General features: G+C 38.1%; 1 protein-coding gene across 1 annotated transcript; it reads right to left on the minus strand.

Annotated features, from left to right (window-relative positions):
- Positions 1–840: 840 nt before the first annotated feature.
- Positions 841–11,543, minus strand: LOC307008004 (uncharacterized protein; the record flags this gene model as incomplete). The annotated part of the gene is made up of 8 exons (XM_079630559.1): positions 11,467–11,543; positions 8,426–8,467; positions 8,293–8,341; positions 5,652–5,803; positions 4,394–5,481; positions 4,131–4,286; positions 3,941–4,033; positions 841–1,137 (listed from the first exon to the last, which is right to left on the minus strand). The coding sequence occupies exons 5-8, from the start codon at positions 4,874–4,876 to the stop codon at positions 841–843; spliced, it is 1,029 nt and encodes a 342-aa protein (XP_079486685.1). The 5' UTR covers positions 4,877–5,481; positions 5,652–5,803; positions 8,293–8,341; positions 8,426–8,467; positions 11,467–11,543.
- Between the last annotated feature and the right edge of the window lie 11,826 nt (positions 11,544–23,369).

Below are 23,369 nucleotides of genomic sequence, written 5' to 3' on the forward strand. Positions count from 1 at the left end.
TAAATGGAAACATTTATAAAATAAGTTTTATGCTTCTTAAAATTTAATTAAAACATTTAATTGAAAAATCAATTAGGAAATCCTTCTTTTGTACACCATAAAGACAAGAGACAAATCTTTATTGAGATGTTTTTATTTAAAACTCAATATTGATTTAATGTGAAAAATATTTCATACTTTGAAAAATTATTTAACCAAACAAGCTAGTTGCGACAATGCAAGTACACATTTTAAAGAAATACTCCACCGTTTTTTCATATTAAACTGTTATTCCCTTAACTAAGACAAGTTGATACATACCTCATCATTTTTTAATATGAAAAAACAGTGGAGTATTCCTTTAAGTATTTTTTCCAGTCTGGAAATTTGCCTTTGTGGCACATGAACAGTTTATGGAATTCCAAAGTCAAAAACTTGACTATTAAAAACAGTAAAAATAAACTTGACTCTAAAATATACTTCAGAATCATATATACGCATAATGGCTTGTCTTAAAAAGGATAAATGAAAATGTTGTCATCATTTACTCATCCTCGGGCTGTTCAGTTTCCCATATTCTTCAACATATCTTCCTTTGTGTTCAACAGAACAAAGACATTTTACAGGTTTGGAACAACCCGAGGATGAGTAAATGATGACAGAATTTTCATTTTTGGGTGAACTATCCCTAAAGACAAGAACCACTAACAAGAAATACACACAAAAAAATGTGTAAGAGTGTGTGTAAAAAAATAATGTACTTTTGTGTGTGTGTGCGTGCATAAGTATGTAAACGTCTCAATATAAAACGATGTATTCTCAAATACATTGTGTTCTCAAAAAATATTTTTTTTGCACATCTCATGCAAACAGCTTAATTTTAAGCTGCTGGATCTTTGCATTCAACCTATGTCCATCCAAGTTCATTAGGATTTTCTGGATAAATTCGAAGGTATGCTTGAGGTTGTCAGGAAAACTAAGATCAAGTGCATAAATGAGACCAAACAGCATGATGAACGCCAAGATCACACAGTCTAGGTTGCTCAAAACCTTAATGCCCTCGATCACAACTCCTATGTCATCAGTAGAATCTCCTCTTCGGATTGTGTAAATCCCCATGACTGTGTTTGGGATTTCATTTTCCGCATCCTCAGTGGCCTGGACAAAACACAAAACACTTTGGTTAAGCCCAGGTGAATTTGACTCTTTATATTTTAAAAGTAATCAGCAAATTGCATTGCTACTTTTCAGTCTGAAACTTAACATCTTCCTTAACTTCTTGGACTGTTTTATTTGGCATAAACAACATTGATAGAATATATATCAATAATACACTTTACAATAAGGTTCCATTAGATAATGCATTAACTAAAAAAATAGCAATACATTTGTTACAAGATTTATTCATCTTTGTTAATGATAGTTAATCAAACTGCTCATTGTCAGTTCATATTACTAACTTATTAAAGGCATACACATGGAATGAAAAAGGGGTGAATAAATTAGTTTTCATTTTGAGTGGACTATTCACTCAAATCTACCAGGCATGTAATCAGCTAAACACACACAAAAAGACCCTCCCCTCTGCAAAATTATTATTATTAAAAATATTACTTAAAGCTAGAGTAGGTAATGTTGGAGAGCTAGCCAGATTTGAAAGTGGCACCTCTTCTAAGCTCCGCCCCCTCCTGTCAGTGCTCCGTCCAAAGCTACGCCCCCCCACAAACATGAACGCGCATCCACATTTGGAGTCAGCTGTAGGGCTTATGTACCTACCAGCAGGCACGTGCAGAGGGGGGGGCTTTGGGTGCTCGAGCCCCTGCCCTTTTTCAAAATGAATCAAAAGTGCCCTTCTCAAACAAATATCATTGATAATATTGTGGTCAATAAAACAAAATGCATTTGCTTATAATTTACATGACAATGTGTACAAGACTAAAGTAGCCTAAATTCACGTTTATTTTTACGTTTCTGTCAGTCTGAGGTGTCGTTGCTATAACGCGTTGCTATGGGTTGCGTCACTTGCGTCAAGTTGTGCGTGTCTTGCTCGGTCTTGACTGACGGTCTCCATTTTCGAGGGTCTAAAACTCCGGAGTAGTGTGTGGACGGCAGGCATAACCGTAGCAAAAGTTATGCGTTTTAAAATAAAAATGTACTAGTCAGTGTACACGTAGGTATCCCAGACAGTCTGCTTGGGAACCGATGCTCTCGAGCGTCTTTCAGTGAGTATGGCTCGACGGCAGAAAAAAAGAAAGAAAAAAAAAACCTTTTTTTTTATTATTATTATTTTTTTTTTATAATAAAAGGTTGCGTGTCGATTCAATTAAAAATCCACATAACACATATTTTAAAATATTACTTAATTCGCTGAAGCCTGTTTGTCATGCATAATACACCGACCAATCGTCATCTGGCACAAGAAGTTCAAATATCATTGGACGGTCATTTATAAATAAATCATTTGAAAATTACATGGACAGACGAATTTACATTGAAGTGATCTGAATCTCCGTCGTTGACCTAATTGATGTTAATTGACTACAAACCAGCACCAAAAGTAGCATTAATGGTAAGTATAGTATTCAAGTCACTTGTATTTAGTTTATATTGATACACCGTTTACCATTATGAAACTATCATAGTTTGTTAAATGAAGCCCAGGCCTACTGCAGGCCTATTATGTGAAGTGTATGCTGCCTGACAACAACACGCGAAATGGTGACTTGATTATTTTAACATTTTTGCACACACACATTACTATTTTTTTTTAAAGAAGTCCCTTATGTGCTTTAAGCCCGCATTTATTTGATCAAAAATACAGAAAAAAAACTACAATTTAAAATAATGGTTTTCTATTTTAATATACTTTAAAAATATAATTTATTTCTGTGATGCAAAGCACACACACACTCACACACACACATATATATATGCCCCTTTTTATATTTGAGCCCCTGCCCCTGTGGAACTCTCTGCACGTCCCTGCCTACCAGTGATGCGCGGGTTGATCCAAAATGAGCGGGTGCCTGCGGTTACCCGCGGTTACGAGTCATCCAAAAATATTTTTAATGATATTCGGGTCGCGGTCGGTCGGGTCGTTTACCTTTGTAATTTATATAGTACTAGACACAATGTTCTATGAAATACATAGGTCTACACTTTATTGGCTGAATGCGCGAGGATGACGCACGAGCAGTCTGCAGATGAAAGTGGGAAATCCTTATTTACCTTTTGAATGTTGAGCGCGTTATTAACTTTTGAATAAAAGCTGACGTGGGACAAAATGCCCGATTTCCCAACGCGTTGAACTGAGCAATGCCATTGTGCCATTTTAATAGGCTACTTTTAAACGCATATAGCTCAGTAATGTCAGTTTTATGTAGCCTATTTGCTGAGAGGGGGCGGGATTTTTGTTGGGAAAGTCCGGGGAGAGACGCCACACGTCGATTAGACTGGATAAACACATGCAGCATCTTAATTGTTAAGAAAATGAAACGAAATAAATGAATAAATCAAGCCTTTATTACAAAACACTAGGCTATATCATACAGCATTCTGAAAAATGCGCACCCCTAGTTCCTCCGTCTAAGCGGGCAGGTTAGTTGAAAACGTCGGTCGGGTGCGGGTTGTTTATACATTGACCCGCGCATCACTGCTGTGCACGCAGTGGTGCTCGGGCACGAGACATGAAGGCATCTGATTGGTTCTTTACATTCGCACCGAATGGCAGTGATTGGTCAGAGTTTTTACTGTCCTACAGCTGCTACAGAGGTCAGATTTGTTTCATTCCTTTTTCTGAACACATAATGTATTGACTACTATCAGAATGGAAGGACCATTTCACCCAGTATAAAAAAAATGTTTCTGAACAGGATTACCAACCCTACCTTTAATTAAAATGAATAAAACAAAATCTTATTATTCCACTAATACATATTATTTTACTGTGAAATGAACTTACCACATACTCCTTGAAGAAAGTGTCTGGATCTTCAGTGAGGTAGATGGTCAGGCCTTTCAGGATACACTCTCTCCTGATGTTAATGTTGTCACACTACAGCAGGGGGAAAATAAAGACTGAAATTAGCCAAATGCAGAAAGCTGTACAATTACTAGACAAAACAGAAGACATTGCATTCATTTCTACTAACAGAGTCTGTGATCGCCAGGGCGTTTTTGATCTTTTGCCCCTTCACTCCTCCTTTGTTCTTGAAGATCTGCATCAGTTTATCTGAAAAGTGGTCCAGCTGTGATAGGAACGTTGATTGCAGGGGCTTAGTAGTGATCCGCATGAACTCTGCGTTCACCTTCAAAATGTAAAACAAAACACATTAATTTGTTTTGTTTATTCTTCGTACTACAAAAATAACCTAATAACGACTAAAATAAAACTCTACATAACATGTTTACTTACTTCACTCTGCTGAAAAAGAGCTGGCCATTGATTCTTGAACTCCTCTATCATGGGCTTTTGCTCCACAATCTGCTGACGTCTGTGGGAGAATGTTCTTTCCATTTTTCCTTTTATCATCACTTCATTGTCACGCTTTTTCACTTCCGACAGTAAAGAAATTCTCTCGTACTCCAAGCTTTCCGTAGATTCACCTTTTGGGTGCAGAGGAATGTAGTTCACCTCAGCCTTCCTTGGTTTCTTGATGTTGGCAGCAACCTTGCCTTGTCCTTTTTGTTTGTACTTTAAGGAATTTACACAGATTTCAGGATGTCCAAGCCGGCCAAGCTTTGTGCGATAATTTTGCATCTTGTACTTAAGTGACTGCTTCCATCCCCAAAATCCTGTCTTGGAACCAAGTTGCCCCAAACAAGGATGGACCCTAATTAAAGCTGCTGCTACCTCTTCACACTGATAGTCTTTAGGATATTTTGTATATTTTACCATTTCTTGGGCTAGGCCATTAAGAATGATACCTTTCAGCTTTGGGCCAGGGTTAAAGTATGTCCCATTTGCCTGAAACTCAGTATCCTTTAAGTTTAGCTCAAATTCTGCGTCGTAAGTAAACTTAGGGACCACACAAGCTTTGGGCCATGGGGACGAACCTGAGGGAGTTTCTGTAGATGAGTGAGAAGTAGATGCATACTGTATTTCATCATCACCGAATAAGACAAGTGATCAGGTCTGTGGCTCGGAGGTTTGTGGCTCTGAATAAGTGGGCGTCTCAGTAAATGAACTTACTGGGTACAATGTGATGCAGGGCTCATCGGTCCGGAGCTCCACAGGTGACAATGCAGGCAGGTATATCACCTTCAGTGTGCTTTTGTGTTCAATTTCAGAAACTGAAGTTAGATTCATATACTCTTTGAAGTCAGCATCCATGTATTGCAACCTGAAGTCCTCATTCAACTGAAAGACTGTCTTTATAAATGCATGAAGTTCTTCCACAGTATCTGGAATTCCAGACATCAGGGACAGTTTCCTGGAGTCAGTCTCATCACCAAAGATAATCCGCAGAGCAAAAGGACCCGCCATAATGGAACACCTTTAATCTAGAGGAGAAAAAAGAGAGAAAAGGAGAAAAGAACAAGAAATTATCAAATTATATTTTTATTTTCATTTGAAATTAAAATATAATCTGAGATTTAGCAAGAGATAGCATAAGAACTACGGTAGACATTGGCCTCCAGACTGCAGACTAGACTAAAAGGATTATACTAACCTTTAATGATGATGAATCTTCTCAAGCTCACCATTCGCAAACCTCCAACCATGTATGCCACAAGGGGATATGGGTCTTTCAAGTCACCAAGCTCAATCAGGGCAACCTCTGTAGTGGGTAAGGCAGTCAACTCAAACCCTCTATAATGCTCCCTGTACCAAGCACATAAAGGTTTCACAAGGAAGCACAACTTCTCTTTATGAATACACAGTTTCAGGATTTCATTGAATGTAGGCAGTCCATCTACAGATCCATGTACAATAAGCATCCCCTCAGTGTAATGTATACCACTGCACAACACATTTTTTGCCATATGAACCTGAGTCACATTTGGGTATCTTTGCTTCAGTGTACACATTACCCTTTCATTAAGGACATCAACAGGCATAATTGAGACATCAGTGACATCCAAGGATACTTCTTGAGACTCCAGGAATGTGTGTGATAGGCAAGCATGAACTGGTGTTTAATAGCAAGTGAACGAGCTATATTCTTAAAACAATTAGTATGACGAGCAACCTGCTTGAAGAAGCTATGTTTAGCCTCAAATCTCATTGTCCAAAGTTCAATTAGAGGTCCGAAGCAACGAATCATTTGCGGATAGTGCTCTAAAAAGTGATGCTTTGGTATGAGCTTGACAAGAGGAAAGAGTTCAAGATAGCGCTGTCTGTGTTCAAAAATCTTGGCTTCAAGATATGCAATGGTCTCTTCTGTGTGAACAGGGGCTACGACTAGTTCAACTATGTCTTTAAGATCTAAGATCACCTGCCATGGTGGCTCATCATCTGGCAATATTTGCCCAATAATGAAAGGAAGCAATCTTAGCAAGGTCCAATTTTCATGTGCATTACCACCTATACTGTTGTTGGATGCGAAAGAGCGTGGTATGGTATGTGGGCGATTCGTTTTGTCTCCCCATTTGTATGGAAATGTCTGTATCAATGTATTGAGAATTTCAAGAGTAAAGTACTTTTTGGAGATCAACAAACTAATACAACGTGCCAGTTCAACTGGAACAACACCCTCAAAGAGATCATGTACAATATCTGGAGGATAGCCAGTGGTGACGTGAAAATGTGAAAGGTGCTCAGTTAAAACACATTGTCTTTTGACACCACAGCAGAAACTTTCATTCTCCTTTGCTGTCTGTACATGAGCATCATGAATGTCTCTGGTTCTAAGTTGGAAAGCCCCTGACCCGACATCCTTAGTTTGAAATTCTGACTTTTGTCCAGTGCAAAATCTACATATTGAACCTCCAGAAAAACTCTCAAGAAATCCACCAATAGAGTGGGCTCCAAGGTTGTCCGCTATTACACACTGGACAGTTCCTTTAACCAACTGACCAAGCTGAGAAATGAAAACACCATGCTGTTCTAATACTTGTAGGTCTTGCAAAAGAGGCTCCAACACTTTTCCATAGCCATAAGTCTTGACATCATCAGATTTGCAAAGAACAGCAAGATAGATTGAGGATAGAGTTGAATGGTAACCTGGTGGCAAATTACCCAAGACCCAATACACACCACAGAGTTTGTGCTTTTTCCGAGATGTCCCAAGTGGGTTACATAACTCGAAATCGTCAACATAAAGATTAATGGCTATTCTCAAATCTTCTCCAGAAAGGAACAGATTTTGCTTCCAGTACTCACCATCTCTTATGGTTTTGTAATACTGGAGACCAGTCAATTGATGGTCTTCAGTTCTCTGAATGTCAAGATGATCAAGGACACCTTTTTGACTGAGCAGATTTTGCAAAGACTTTAAAATAGGAATATATTGAAACGTCCTGCTCTTCTGTAATTCTAGAATGTACTCAACCGGCTCTAAAACACCAAAATGAGATGTGTAGTACTGTTTACGTTTATATGCAGTAGCAAGAGGGCCCTCCTTAGAAATAGCTCTGCCCAGTGGATTAGATGTGCATATAACAGTGGAAAGCTCATCAACTACAGATTCCTCAACATGAATATTGTGATTTTGGAATAGATCAGACACAACTGCTTTTGTGACGGGTATAGATGCTGTACTTAATATATAGTGAAGTTCAGAAAGGACCTCATCAACAGCTGACTTTGGAACGTGAACAATATTTTCCAACTTCAATAAAATGCAAGCAACCTTTTCTTCAATAGACTTTGGCAGGTCTACTCCTACAGTATCATCACCACTTAGAGTTTCAAATTCATAATCTGTATCCACAGACTCTGCTGGCCTATCTACAGAATTGTCTGACTGATGCAACTGACCACTTGAACTGACGACAATGGGTTTGAAGTCTATTAATGAATGTGGAGTGTGTTTCCGATATCGGTGGGTGTTAAATGTGCTGTAAATATTACTTTCAAATGCACATCCTACAAACATACACTGAACCGTTTCATTATGCCTGAGATGTCCATTTATGTGTTGAAAATAATCTCTTTCTGTTGCTAGCTCCTTGCATGAGCACACATGACACTGGAATGTTGTTAATTCTTCTGGCTTTGGAGTTTCCTGTTTAGCATGTGTTTTGTACGTGTGATTAAGAAGCTTACTCCAGGTACTAAACGTGCATGGGCAATCTGTGTATGGACATGGATAGTGAAAACTGCCCCTAAAACACACATGAGTCTGCCTAAAATGCTGCAGCAACAAATACCTGCTAGCTAGTTTTGAAGGACATTCTTTGCACTGCCACATTCACAAACCTAAAAAGAATTAAAAAAAAGCATTATTAGATACCATATTTAACAAATGACACAAGTAAATCAGAATATTTGAATATGACTTACTATAACTAGGAGGTTGCTGTTCACCTGGTCATGTTCATCAAACTGTGAAAGAGAAGATGTTGTTTAGGAGTGGGAACCAGTACTCATATGAAAATATGCTTTTTGTTTACTTGGTTCTATTTTACCCAAGTCGTTCACTTAAATTATTTTTAAATCAATTTAATTACTTGAGAGAATTGGAAAGTGTCATATTAAAGGGTTAGTTCACCCAAAAATGAAAATTCAGTCAGTAATTACTTTAGTAAGTAAAAGTCTTTCGTTCATCTTCGGATCACAAATTAAGATATTTTTGATGAAATCTGAAGGCTGTCTCACTCCTCCATAGGCTTTCAGAGGGACCCAAACTCGCCGGCCCAGAATAGTTATTAAAACATCGTTACAATAGTCCAAGTGACTACAGTGGCTCTGCATTAAGTTTATCATGGACTTTATTCCACTATTCATTTCCTTCTCTCTGGGCCTCGAGTTAGATCACGTAGTGTTTAAGCGCAGCGCGTCTGTGTTGCACGTCACCACATAGACTCACTATTGGCCGACGCTGGTCATGTGTGTGATGCGTGGTGACGCGCAACACAGACGCGCTACGCTAAAACACTACGTGAACTAACTCGAGGCCCAGAAAGAAGGAAATGAATAGTGGAATAAAGTCGTTATTTTTGTTGTTTTTCCGCACATAAAGTATTGTCTTCGCATGATAAAACTTAATGTAGAGCCACTGTAGTCACTTGGACTATTGTAACGATGTTTTAATAACTATTCTGGGCCGGCGAGTTTGGGTCCCTCTGAAAGCCTATGGAGGAGTGAGACTGCCTTCAGATTTCATCAAAAATATCTTAATTTGTGATCCGAAGATGAACGAAAGACTTACATGGTTGGAACAACATGAGGGTGAGTAATTACTGACTGAATTTTCATTTTTGGGTGAACTAACCCTTTAATATGACACTTTCCAATTCTCTCAATTAATTAAATTGATTTAAAAATAATTTAAAATGTTTACTTGGTAAATGGACTAAAGTTACAGCTTACGCACTCCTAAATATTTTTGCGTTGCACCATTAAAATTAGTTTAAAAACATAACTCTACGTTCCAACTAAATATTTACACCTATCAGGAGTAACGGTTGGACTAAAATAGCAGGCAGACTGAACTGCATCAATAAGCTCTTCTTTTACCTGACAGACTTAAATTATTTAGCCATATGATAATGCTGACATTTAAACTGCCTTACATTTTAAAAGAGAGAACATTATGTGAATAGATTGCTTTGTTAGCGGCTCATCAACACGCACCCGTCCAACAGAGCGCCACTGTGTACATCTGTCCCATCGGTCTGTGTTGTGTGTCACATAAAATCATTGTTATCAATGTTATTTCTTATGTTTTTTTTTATCATTACTTATTTATCCTTATTAATTCGTTTCAAATACAGTTTCTGAATGTTAGTTACATAAAAACACTTATGCTATTCATGATTAAGTGTCATAATGGAAATGTATTTTTACCTTTAGTTAAGTGAGGCAAAATAAGTTAAATAAGTTAAAATGAAGGATAAACTGAAATTCACAGCATTTAAACAACTTTACAACGAATTTAGAGTGATTGAAATTTATTTTAAACACTGTTCCTGGAGATTATAATTTATAACCACAACATTTATCTGTGCACTGCACATTTTATGTGTGTGTGTGTGTGCGTATATATATATAGGCCTATATATATATATTTTTTTTTTTTTATGAGAAAGGAATGAGAACATAGAGCTATAATTTCAACAAACGTGCCTATATGTTTACTGCAAAAACAGACGACTATCGTCCATTCTGTCGCATTTTTCAGGTGTTCTAATGACCCTGTCTGTTACTTTGAGCTCAGCTGCGATGCGAACGTGTTCCCTCTGTCCCACGTAAATGCAGTATATATGCATGCTATAAATAAGTAGTTTACATGATAAAAAAATAATCTTAATATTGAGATATACGTTACCTCTAGTTTTAATAATTTAAACAGGCCTTTGAAGTTTGGGGGAAAATACACGAAAACATTTTTTGCCCAACTTCGAAGGCCTGTCAAAATTTAATGGTTGGGTAGGTCAGAATTGTCTAAAAAAAACTTTTATTCAAATTTGTTTAAACTGTCTATATATACCAATACTTAATTAAAATGCAAGTACTCTGAAATAGAGAGTATAAAAAACTGAGTGACTCTAGTGTATTAAATCTTCAATAAACACAGCTCATTAATTCCATTCACTCCCACCTAAAAACGGGTGCGCGAGTGCGCGCACGTGAGCAGAGCCAGTAATAGCGGCGGTAGTCATGGCGACGGAGAGTGACAGTCGCGCAAGCCAATCACTTGTTTCGTCCCGGTAGGAATTAATGAGCCGTGTTTTTTGAAGATTAAATACACTATAGTCACTCAATTTTTATACTCTCTTTTTCAAAGTACTTACATTTTAATTATGTATTGGTATATAAAGACAGTTTAAGCCAATTTTTAAAAAAAAAGAAGTTCTTTAGACAATTCTTACCTACCCAACTAACGTACACGTTATATCTCAATATTAAGATTATTTTTCTACAGCGCTTAATGTCAGGTGATTGTAAAACACGGAACACCTCACTTCATGATTTCATGGTGAAATGTCTTATTTTTCATGTTAAGCAGGTACATTTTGGTCAAGACCAATGCACTGTGGCCAATTCAGCGTGAGTGACGCAGCAAAAATAGGCTCGTCGCCGAAACGATTGAAAGCCGCCAATTAATTTTATGACGGGTAAGTTAACGTTATATCAATCCAACTAGCAAGCCAATTAGCAAAGAACCAATTTGGACCGTTACAGTCAAATTCTGAATCGTTACACTGGTAACTTATACAACACATAATTTGCACGTTGCGTGGGCGATCGGAGGGACACAGAACAAATCACCTCGCATAATTTCATGTAGCATATTTCACTCAAAATTGTGATCTACACATTCTCTTACAGTGAGTGAGGTAAATTCTTTACTACAAAAACTCAAACAAACTAATACTTACCAATAACGAATACGACGTAGCAGTCCTTGAGGCGGCAGACGACAAAATGGCAGCCACACACTGAGCATGTTCTTCTCTGGTGGGTCTCAGCTTAACTTTGCGCGCGCTCCGAATCCGAAGCCAAATTAATTTGAGTTAATCAAATTAAAATAAATCTCATAGATGACACTATTTATACATTTTACGTTAGACTTATTAAGTATACATACGTATTATTCCTAATTAGAAATATTTAAATAAAGTGAACACAATTTAAATGTGTCATATCTAAGAAGGGCTTGAATCATTTTTTTGAGTGTGTGCGATATGACGATATTTGATCATGAACGATTAAAATGTCTCCACGATTCACTTTTTCGGAAATATCGTTGTATCGTGCTACAATGCACGTTCTATCAGATGCAGATCTATGGCTTTTCAACTACGTAATAACATGTGATGCGAGGCGCGCTAGATGTCGGCGCGTTAATCAAAACACTGGATCATAAACTTGCTCGTGAGATTTAGCAACGCTGGGACGATGGATGAAAACACAGAGGAGTTGATCCCTAAAAAAAATTCAACATCGGTAATATGGAAATGGTTTGGATTTTCTATAACAGACACGGCGCAAACAACAGTTATTTGCAAATGTTGCAATGATAAGATTCGCACGTCGGATGGCAACACAACAAATCTATTTAACCACCTCAAAAGAAAACACCCTAAAGAATATGCTGACAGTCAAATTGTGAAGGGACCCCGCGCGAGTGCATCAGGTACATCCACGCAGCAGCCAGAGGCTAACGTTACAAGGCTAAAACAAACAACTCTAACGAAGGAGGTATTTGAGAATGGAACTCCGTATGACAGGACAAGTAAGCGCTGGAAAGATGTAACTGATGCAGTGACATTTTACCTGGCCAAGGATATGATCCCCAAAAGGCTGCTCAAAGTTGTAGATCCGCGTTACGAGATTCCCAGCCGCAAATATTTTTCTGCCACGGCCATTCCACGGCTGTATTCCGAATGCCGCAACAAGATGGAACACAAAGTTCAAAACGTCAATTTTTTTGCCACAACAGCTGATTTATGGTCTAGCCGCACTTCAGAACCGTATTTAAGTCTGACAATTAATTTCATTGATGACTGGAAGTTGTGCAGTGCATGTCTAGAAACAACATACTTCCCGCAAGACCACACGGGAGAGCTCATTGGTCAAGGCCTTAGGGAAGCGCTTGAATGTTGGGGACTGAAAGAAGCGAACATGACCTGCATGACCACTGACAGTGGGGCTAACATGGTGAGGGCTTTGGAGCTCAACAGATGAACACGTCTGCAGTGCTTTGGGCACAGACTTCACCTAGCAATTGGTGAGTGAAACTAAAAATAAAATATTGTCACTGTTATTTAGATGTTTGTTTGTAATAGGCTACTATATATTGAGTAATTATGGTATATTAGGAACACTGAACAGAGTAAAATTATTATGAGATGAGACTCATTTACAATATAAATTATTATATTTAAATGTTTTGTATATGAAATAAAATATGGTATTGTAGCACAATTTGTTTGGTTTCAATAAAATATTACAACAATTGGAAAATATAAACTTTTGTGAATTAAAATGTAATTCAATCTAATCAATACATTTTACTTTTTTTTTTTTTTTTTGAAAAAAGTGCCAAAGACCCTCGTGTTGAACGCGTAACATCTATCTGCAAGAAAGTTGTCAGTACATTCTCTTTCAGTTGGAAGAAAAAGAGGGAATTAAATAATGCTCAAACTGAGCTGAAACTACCTCAACAGAAGCTCATCACTGAATCCCCTACACGATGGGGTTCCAGACTCAACATGATTGAGAGAGTGCTTGACCAGGAAAAGGCCATTTCGCAGGTCCTGAAGGCAGACCGGAAGGCGAGGCATTTGGTCCCATCATGGCAAGACATTGACGTGATGGAGTCTGTGAAAAAGGCACTGAGTCCACTGAGAGACTTTACTGATGCACTCTCCGGTGAGGACTATGTGAGTGTGTCTTACGTAAAGCCAGTGCCCGGTTGCATAAAGCACCTTAAGTGAAATTTTCCCTTAAGTTCGCCCTTATGTTTCCCTTAAACATAAGGGTGTTGCAGAAAAATACCCTTAAGTGTTACTTAACTGTTTTTTTAAGTGAAACGTCATAAACACTTAGAATTTCCCTTAAATGCTGTTTTTTCACTTAAATAATCCCTTAAAAAGCGTTAAGTGTTGCATAAAACCCCTTAACGGTCATTTCCCTAAGTATAACTTAAGGTTTGGAAATCGTAACCTTAAGAGTAACGCGGACAAAAATAAGACGACATGGCTGAATTTATGGAACCAGCTGAAGATAATTATGTGCCAAGAATAATTTTTTTAGGGATAGGGAGAACCATATTGTTGCATGAATACCGTTTTGATCGACGCGCAATATTTGACATCACTAACAAACTAGACGGTGACCTTGACCGTGTCACAGATCGCAACCACTCTACCTGCGGTGTTACAACTGCTTATAGCACTGCGTTTTTTTGCAACTGGGAGTTTTCAGACGATAGTGGGAGATGTTTTCCACGTTAATAAATCGTCTGTCAGCAGAGTGGTTCACCGGGTTGCGGGGGCTCTTTCCCGCTAGTGTTAGTGTTTTGCGTATCTATGGCAACAACAGACTTTTATAACGTGAATCCAGGATCGCTGTCGTGAAACACTTAAATGTTTCCCTTACCTAAGAGAATCGTTTAAGAGATTATATGCAACACCCTTAAGTTATTCTCTTAGGTAAGGGGAAATCGCCCCTTAAGTGTCATACTTAAGGGAAAAACTTAAGGTGCTTTATGCAACCGGGCACAGAGCTTCACCTGTTGAAAGTCAACATCTTGAGCCTGAATGATGATGACACTGAACTAACAAAAACAATGAAGAACACAATTCTCAATTACCTCACTGACAAATATCAGGATCCCACCACTGATGACCTGTTGGATATGGCTTTGCTTGTTGATCCCAGGTTCAAAACCCAATACATTGACAGAGACAAGTTAGAGGGAATACAAGCCAGAGCTGTATCTGAGCTGGAGTCTTTGCTGACCGTACAGTATCCAGCATCGGTTCAACAGCCTACATCTGCCTCAACATCACAGTGCCCTGACGCAGAACAAACGCCGCAGAAGAAAGTAAAGAAATCACTTGCCAGCTTTTTGAAAACCTCAGGTGGTGCAAGTACAGCAGTTCCAGGATCATCTTCCTTCTCTCTAAAAGAGGCAATAGAGGGGGAATTGAGGGGATACTTGTCCACACCGAATGCAGAAAGTGAGGTGAATCCCTTGGAATGGTGGAAAGTCCATGAGGCAAACTTTCCAAGAGTTAGCCAACTTGCTAGAAAGTACTTGTGCATTCCAGCAACAAGTGCTCACTCAGAAAGAGCTTTTAGCACTGGTGGCAATATTGTCACATGCCAAGGGCAACTCTCAAGCCAGATAAAGTCAATCAACTGGTTTTCCTCTCTAAAAAATTGTGATTGGGATCAGTCATACTTTACGTTCTTAGGATACATACGAATGTGAAAAATTTGTTCTAAAGCTGCTAGTTTAAAAGAGTCAGGAAGGATTCAGAAGTTTGCACCTTTGGTTGATTGTTTTGGTTCTGTTCTGAATCACATTGCACTTTGAAAAAAATACTTAAGAGATTATAAAAGGTAGTTTAAATTTTGTATTTGACTTTTCTTTATTAAGCTATTTATAGTGTTGTGCTTTACATTTTGAAACAGATATTTATTTGGGGATGTATGCTAGCTATACCATAAATATAGTCTGTACTGTACTTACATTTATAACTAGACCAAGTTAATATTTTTTATTTAAACATTTTTATTTAACCTTTTTAAAATAAACAAACAGATGCAGCAAAAACAAGTTCCAAAATGTAAGCTTGCTTATCTATATTTTTCATGCTAGATGCAACCTCAAAAAAAGAAAAAAAGCTGACATGGGTTTTGCTCAGGGTCTGTTACAGCTGTTGCCATGTTAGATTTTTTTTTTAAAAACAATGTTCATTTTGTGATGAGAAGTCTTTGATTGTAATGCAAGTCCTGTTGAATGTTCTTACTTTGCACAATTGCACTGTGACTTCCGTAAATATGATAACAGATAACTTGATTAAAATATGCTCGAAAACGTACTTTGACATAGTCTGTAATTTTTTTTCTTCCCTTTTATGTTTTGTTACCTAGGCTATATTTTTTAAATGTGGATATAAGTTTTCCTGTATTGCGGCTCAGTAATTTGCAAAATAGTCGTAAAAAGCAACATGAAATAGAATCGTGATAAAATCGTGAATCGTGATTTTTCCTGAAAAAATCGTGATATGATATTTTTTCCATATCGCCCACCCCTAGTTAGGACAAATTCTGACAACACCGGTCTGAAATTAATGTTTTTTTTTTTCTCCTTGTGCTTGCAGGTACATTCTGAAAATCAACCCTGATGGCACCAAACACCAAAGGCACAGATCAGATGGAAATCTGGAAAGGTCCAGCCTGAACCCCTCAGTTGTGGGGTGGGGGGTAAAGGATTATGGGAAAATATGGGGGGGGGGTAAACATAAAAAAAAATCATATTTGAATATTGTTTTAATCATTTAAATACTCAATATTAATACTGTATGACAATACGGTAATAATACTGTAAATTCAAGTACAGTAAGCGGTACAGTATACTGTAAGTGAAAATACAGTAGTAATACTGTAAACATTTTACAGTAACCTACTGGCATCCAGCCAGTGGCGTATCCAGGACATTTTTACTTTTGTGGCCAAGATGGGACACAAAGCTAGTGTGGGGTGGCCATATCTATAAAGTAATGTTATGTAAACCTTGAAACTCGCATGAACAATAGAGGATTCTAATAATAGTAACAAAGTGCAATAGAGGTAGCTAGTTCTTGCTTTTTGCTCATTCTCCTGCTACAAAATGCTTTCACATAGGCCATAAGACCACAAGACAAGACTTAAAGTCCAATGATGCCAACTGGTGGAATGGTACACAGAAGTCACGGTTCGGTATGAATTCGGTACAATGGAGGGAAAAGCAAAACAAAAATGCAGAAGGCATTTTTATTTTATTGTGCATGTCTCAGTCTGTACCACCTGTGTCATACAGTCCCATGAGCAGCTGCAACAGCCTGAAGTGTGTAAAGTAATATGTAAACAGTAAACAATAAGTACCCCACATTAAGTTAGTTAACATTAACTTGTAAACAAAATAAGACAATCAGCCATAAAACTGAAAATACAGCATCTCTTATTTATGTGCTGATTGCCTAATCCTAACCTTGCGTCTAAATGAGTTGCTTATGTAACAGGTGTTATATTAATTTATTAATTTCACACAAAATCTCCCCCTTTGATATTATCAATTATTTTATATTTACATAATTATTTTGTATTCTGGACATTTATTATTTTAATATTGATTTATTTTATTTGAGATGTCATGTTTTTATAATTACATGGTCATTTTTCAGTTTTGTTAAATATGGTGCGTGGTTCCTTTAAGTCAACAAATGTTCCGGTTCCGGTTGCCCTCCTTCAGTTCGCGGTAAATGCGACTGAAGAGAGGTGAGTGTGTTGAAGCTCCGTCTGAAAAGTTTTATATGAGTTTTGTTTATTGTAATACAACATGTAATTTTGTTCTAAAATGCACTTTAATCTTATTCAAAAATGTATGCAGTTTGTGTGAATGATGTGATCGACTTATAACATGTATTTTCGGAAAGAATTCATTTAGCATGAGTGTGCAAGCTTTGTTGGCTAAAATAGTGCCTTTCACTGACAGGCCTAATTGTGAGAGAAGGCCACAGACTCGAGCTTGTTCTCATCTTTCTTTTTATTCATGCAGGTATGTTTTCTTTCAAGCTTTTGTTAATATTGTTTTGAGCTTATGTAAAATGCCTTATTGTTTTTATGAAATCTGTTGAACAAACACGATTTGAATATATGAGAAACTTAAATACATGATTATAAAGATGTTAAAGGTGTAAAATGTGTTGAGTTCGCGGTAAATGCGACTGATGAGAGGCCTAATTGTGAGAGAAGGCCACAGACTCGAGCTTCTCATCTTTCTTTTTATTCATGCAGAATAAAATCTGGCCTGAGTAATTCCTGTTGCCCGGTCTCATTCATCTACAAACACAACACAACGCAGAGCTAAATGAAGACCGGTCACACTTACATTAACAAAATGAGCCTACAATAGCAGACATAAGCCCTTTAAATAAAAATAAATGGCCATGTTTTATAAAAAGGTTCACAAAACTAAATAAAAATGTTTAGAAAATATGTAACGTTAATTTAGTTGTAGGTTACGTTCTCATATCCATTTTTTCTCTCTAATGTCACGGACGGAATAATCTGGTTTACTGCTTTACACAACTCTTTTGTTGTGTGGTTTTGGTCTACTAAAGTGTTGTACTTAAATAAACATTCACGAATACCTTACTACTTCTCGCCGCTGATTCCTGGTGGTTTAGAGAACACCGAGTCACACCCTGTGGTTTCAAAGAATAGTACACCGGCGAGCGCGAAGTAAATGCCTCGTCCATTTGGGGAGGCGCGCGCAGTCATCGGAGGCTCGCGCTGCGGAGGCAGGCGAAAGTATAAACAAACCTATCTTAAGGCGGGGCTACAGATTAGATTTCCACAAATAACCCGCGTATCTAGCAGTAGTTCCGCAGCATTACATTCATTAATTTGCACGCGAGTTTTATTTATTTTTTATACCATGTATTCTCCGTGTAAATTCATGCACCGAACCGTTTCGGTTCAATACGAATACAAGTACCGTTCCACCCCTATGCCAACAGACCAAAAATATTTTAAGGATTAAGGTGCTTCTTTAAAAAGTAACTTTTGAACATTGTACTGGCCCTAAATCAGTTGATCAGCTGTCATCATTGACAGCATCTCTTGTTGTGTTGACGAACATGCAACTACCTATCAGATCTGGGGTGGCCACAGGGGTGGCCAATGAGCTTTCAGGGGTGGCCCTGGCCACCCCAGGCCACCCCCTAGAATCGCCACTGCATCCAGCTGCCAGTAAGTTACTGTAAAATTTACAGCAATCTCTTTACAGTGTACATAACCCACGATGCTAACGTTGTCACAGGTTTGGCTCTCCTGCTAACCATAGCAAACAAACTGCAGCGCGATCACCCAGAGGGAATACATGTTATAGCAGGGGACTAATAAGGCATCCTTAAAGACTGTACTCCCCAGCTTTTTCCAGCATGTCGATTGTGCTACTAGAGGGAAAACACACTTGACCATGTTTACTCTAACATCAAGAAAGCATACAGAACTGCTCCTCTCCCTCTCCTGGGCCAGTCAGATCACATACAACTACTTCTTGTCCCAGCATACATCCCTGTCAGGAGGGCTATACAGCCAAGTAGAAGGACTATTAAAACCTTGCCTGACACCGCCCTATCCCAGCTCCAGGACTGCTTCCAACACACTAAATGGGACCTGTTCTTTCAAAGCGACTTAGATGGTGACACAGAGGGTGTACTGGATTACATAACTTTCTGTATGGGCAATGTCACGGTCAAACGTTGCATCAAGACATATCCCAATGAGAAAGCCTGGATGACGAGAGAAGTCAAGAGACTCTTCAGAAAACGTAACATCGCCTTCAGATCAGGGGATAAAGAACAATACTGCTCTGCTAGAGCTGACCTGAAGAGGGGTATCAAAGTGGCAAAGGAGGCGTATAAGAGGAGGGTGGAGGACCACCTAGCAGACAACGATCCGCACAGAGTTTTGGCAGGGAATACAACAACTAACTACAAAGGCAGCACCATGTTCAACACTGACGCCTCGCTGGCTGAGGGCACATTCAACAGGATTCTCAGTGGGTGTTTCACTGAGTGGAGAGAATTTATTTGTTATGGTAATTGGAACAGAAGAGCAGTGTTTTGTTCCGTGACTACAGCGTCTCACAGTCACCCAGTTGCCCTGCTGCACGGGCTCTATAGCCAGAACCAAACAATGTACAGAGTTCACTAAGTTAGTGGCATCCAATGCAGTATCTTAAAGGAGAACTCCGGTCAATTTTAACATTGAGCTCAATTTTTTGTAAATTTGGAGTGATGTCAATACAGAGAACAACGACAAAAATCGGTGTTGCCTACACTGTGTTATCCTCTTTTTAAAATTTGCACCCTGTTGACTTCAATGGGGCACGTTTTAAACCTGCTTTTAGCCTCTTTACATCTTTGATATGTCATTACAAGTGCCCAGCCATGTTAGATGATTCCTTCAGAGTGAACACGAGTGAATCTCACTGCAGTAGATGTGAAAGATATGAATAAAAATGAGTTATTTCAGCCAGCGCAAATACCTGTATTTACACCCCGTTTTCGGTCGAAGTCCAAAGTAGTCGATTGTCGAGTTCACGCGCATAGGTTTAGTTACCTATGATCACGCGCGTGAACTTGACAATTACAGTTATAAACATGAACCTCGTCTGAAAGGCAAAGAAGGAGGTGTTGCTGTAATTTATAGTAATATTTTCAAAACCACTAAGAAATCTAGTTTTAAATATACTTCTTTTGAAGTGTTGGTGCTTAATGTAAAAATATATAGAGTAAACGATAAATCACGTTTGAGAATTCTACTGGCTACTCAACCCGATCTCACCAAATGCGTCTATATAGCACGCAGTGTGTTTATCGTGTAATATATACGCGAAAATGAGTTTTTACGTGCATAGTATACGCATGGATAGCACATGGTTGGGTTTAGGGTGGGGTAGGGTGCGTGTGTATTATACGCTTGGGTAGGATTAGTGGTGTGGGGTGCGTGTGTATATCACGCAATTAAGTGCGTATCATATGCACGCGCAAAACTGCGTATCATATCCACGTAAAAACTCATTTTCGCGTATAAATTGCACGATAAACACACTGCGTGCTATAGAGACGCATTTGCGTGAGAACAGGCTGGGCTACTGTATACAGGCCACCAGGGCACCATACAGACTTTATCAAAGAATTTGCGGACTTTCTGTCAGAATTAGTATTGGCTGCAGATAAAGTACAAATTGTTGGTGATTTTAATATACACATAGATAATGAAAAAGATGCATTGGGATTGGCATTTAAAGACATTGTAAACTCAATTGGAGTTAGACAACACGTGTCAGGACCGACTCATTGCTGTAATCATACTCTAGATCTAATACTATCACATGGAATAGATGTTGATGCCGTTGAAATACTGCAGCAGAGCGATGACATCTCAGATCATTATCTAGTCTCATGTAAATTACATTTAGCCAAGGCTGCAAAGCCGACTCCGTGTTATAAATATGTTAGACCGATCACTTCTGCCACTAAAGATTGCTTTATCATAATCTTCCTAATCAGTTTAATCATCTCAGCATCCCAGGTAGCTTAGAAGAACTAGAGGTATTTCGGGAAGGAGAGCTCGATTGCTTACAGATAGGCTTTAAAAGCTGCTAGATCTGCTTATTTTTCAACCATATTAGAAGAAAATAAACATAAGATTGATAATATCAGGAAAAAAATTATAACTATGCAACCGTCTAATACAGTATCGCATTGTAGTCTCCCTGAGGAATTTTTTTATTCATATGTTGCTATAGGAGAGGAAGAATTTTGCAAACTCGTTAATTCATCTAAATCCACAACATGTATGTTAGACCCTATTACGACTAAGCTACTGAAAGAGATGCTTCCAGATGTCATAGATCCTCTTCTTAATGTCATTAATTCATATTTGTCTCTAGGATAAGTACCAAAAACCATTAAGCTGGCTATGATTAAACCGCTTGTTAAAAAACACAACTTGATCCTACAAAATTTGTCAATTACAGGCCGATCTCGAATCTGCCTTTTCTGTCAAATATATTAGAAAAAGCAGTATCCTGTAATGGAAATTTTACAAATAGATGTGTTCTTTTACTTCTGGATACATACAACTTGTATTAACGTTGAACCTTTATTTACTCATAAGCATTTAAAGAAATATAATCATATAGCCTAAGCTAAAGCACAATATTAAAATATGTAACCAAGCTTTTAATAAATGCATAAGTTAGAACAAGCTTGCAGGAACAATATGTTCTGGGTTATAGAAAAAACTAAGTAGCAAAAGACTATGTGTACTCCAAGTAACCTTTTGTACTCCAAGTGTGAAAAATATGTGCGCAGCTTTGAAAGATAGGCAAGATGTGTGAAAAAGAGCAGTAGCTAAGAGCGGGGACTTTTTAGCAGGCATGGTATTGGTCTGTCTAGATAGAATTTATGTTAGAAGAGATCTTGAACACAGACGTTTCCTTTTAAGGTAAACAAGACAAATCTTTTGACAGATGCAGCCCACTCAGGATATGTTGGGGGTATATAATCTTGGCAAAGGGGACTGACCTTTGCCTTCTCATGTCAGATGCTCTCTGTGTGAGAATGCCATGGGCCTTCTCATATCAGACGCTGTCTGTGTGGGAACGTCTTATTTCATGCATGAAATAAAATACTTTGTTTAATCTTTTGAGAATAGACTTTGTCTCCTTCATCCAGGTTATAATATTGATAATTTCCACAACAATCCTCACAACTGTGTTCCTTTCTAGAAAGAAAGGATATCTGCGAGGATTTTCAGTTCAGATTTAGACCGTACCATAGTACCGAGACAGCTCTCATTAGAGTCACAAATGATTTGCTCTTATCATCTGATCGTGGTTGTATCTCTCTATTAGTATTACTTGATCTTAGTGCTGCATTTGACACCATTGACCACAACATCCTGAACATTATGTTGGCATTAGTGGAATTGCACTAGCATGGTTTAAATCATATTAATCTGACCGTTATCAGTTTGTAGCAGTAAATGAAGAGTCTTATCGATCACACGTTCAGTATGGCGTACCACAAGGCTCAGTACTAGGACCGCTGCTGTTCACTCTGTACATGCTACCATTAGGAGATATCATTAGGAAACATGGAATTAGCTTTCACTGTTATACCAATGATGCTCAGCTGCATATTTCTTCAAAAACGAAACTTACCAATTCACAAAATTAACGGAATGCATAGCTGATATAAAAAATTGGATGACTAGTAATTTCCTACAACTAAATTCTGAAAAAACAGAGATTCTAATTATTGGACGAAAGACTTCCACGCGTAATAACCTAGAATACTGTCTAACACTTGAAGGTTGCTCTGTTAAGTCTTCGTTGTCGGTTAGGAACCTGGGTGTGCTCTTTGATACCAATCTTTCATTTGAAAGTCACGTGTCTAGTATCTGTAAAACTGAATTTTTCCATCTTAAAAATATATCTAAATTACGCCATATGCTCTCATTGACAAATGCGGAACAATTAGTTAATGAGTTCATGACCTCAAGGCTAGATTATTGTAATGCTCTTCTGGGTGGTTGCCCTGCACGCTTAACAAACAAACTACAGCTAGTTCAAAACCAGTGTTGGGGGAAATGCATTACACGCAAAACTAACGTAACGCATTACTTTTCTAAAAAAGTAACTAAGTAATGCAATTAGTTACTTTTTAAGGGAGTAACGCAATATTGTAATGCATTTTTTTTTAAAAGTAACTTTGCCCAACACTGTTCAAAACGCAGCAGCTCGAGTTCTTTCCAGAACCAGGAAGTATGATCATATTAGCCCGGTTCTGTCAACACTGCATTGGCTGCCTATTAAACAATCTGAATGTGACGGGTTGATAATCTGGAGTGTTTGTTTTGGTTGATTGGAAAGGGGTAACTCTTAATGGTTGCGTGTATTTTAATTGGCAAGACACGCCCACTAGCGTTGAACTGCAGCCTGATAGTGAGAACACCTGTGCGGCACAATTATAGATGGTGCGTTAGG

The sequence above is a fragment of the Phoxinus phoxinus genome, assembly GCF_949152265.1.
Source record: "Phoxinus phoxinus genome assembly, chromosome: 12".
Taxonomy (NCBI): Eukaryota; Metazoa; Chordata; class Actinopteri; order Cypriniformes; family Leuciscidae; genus Phoxinus; species Phoxinus phoxinus.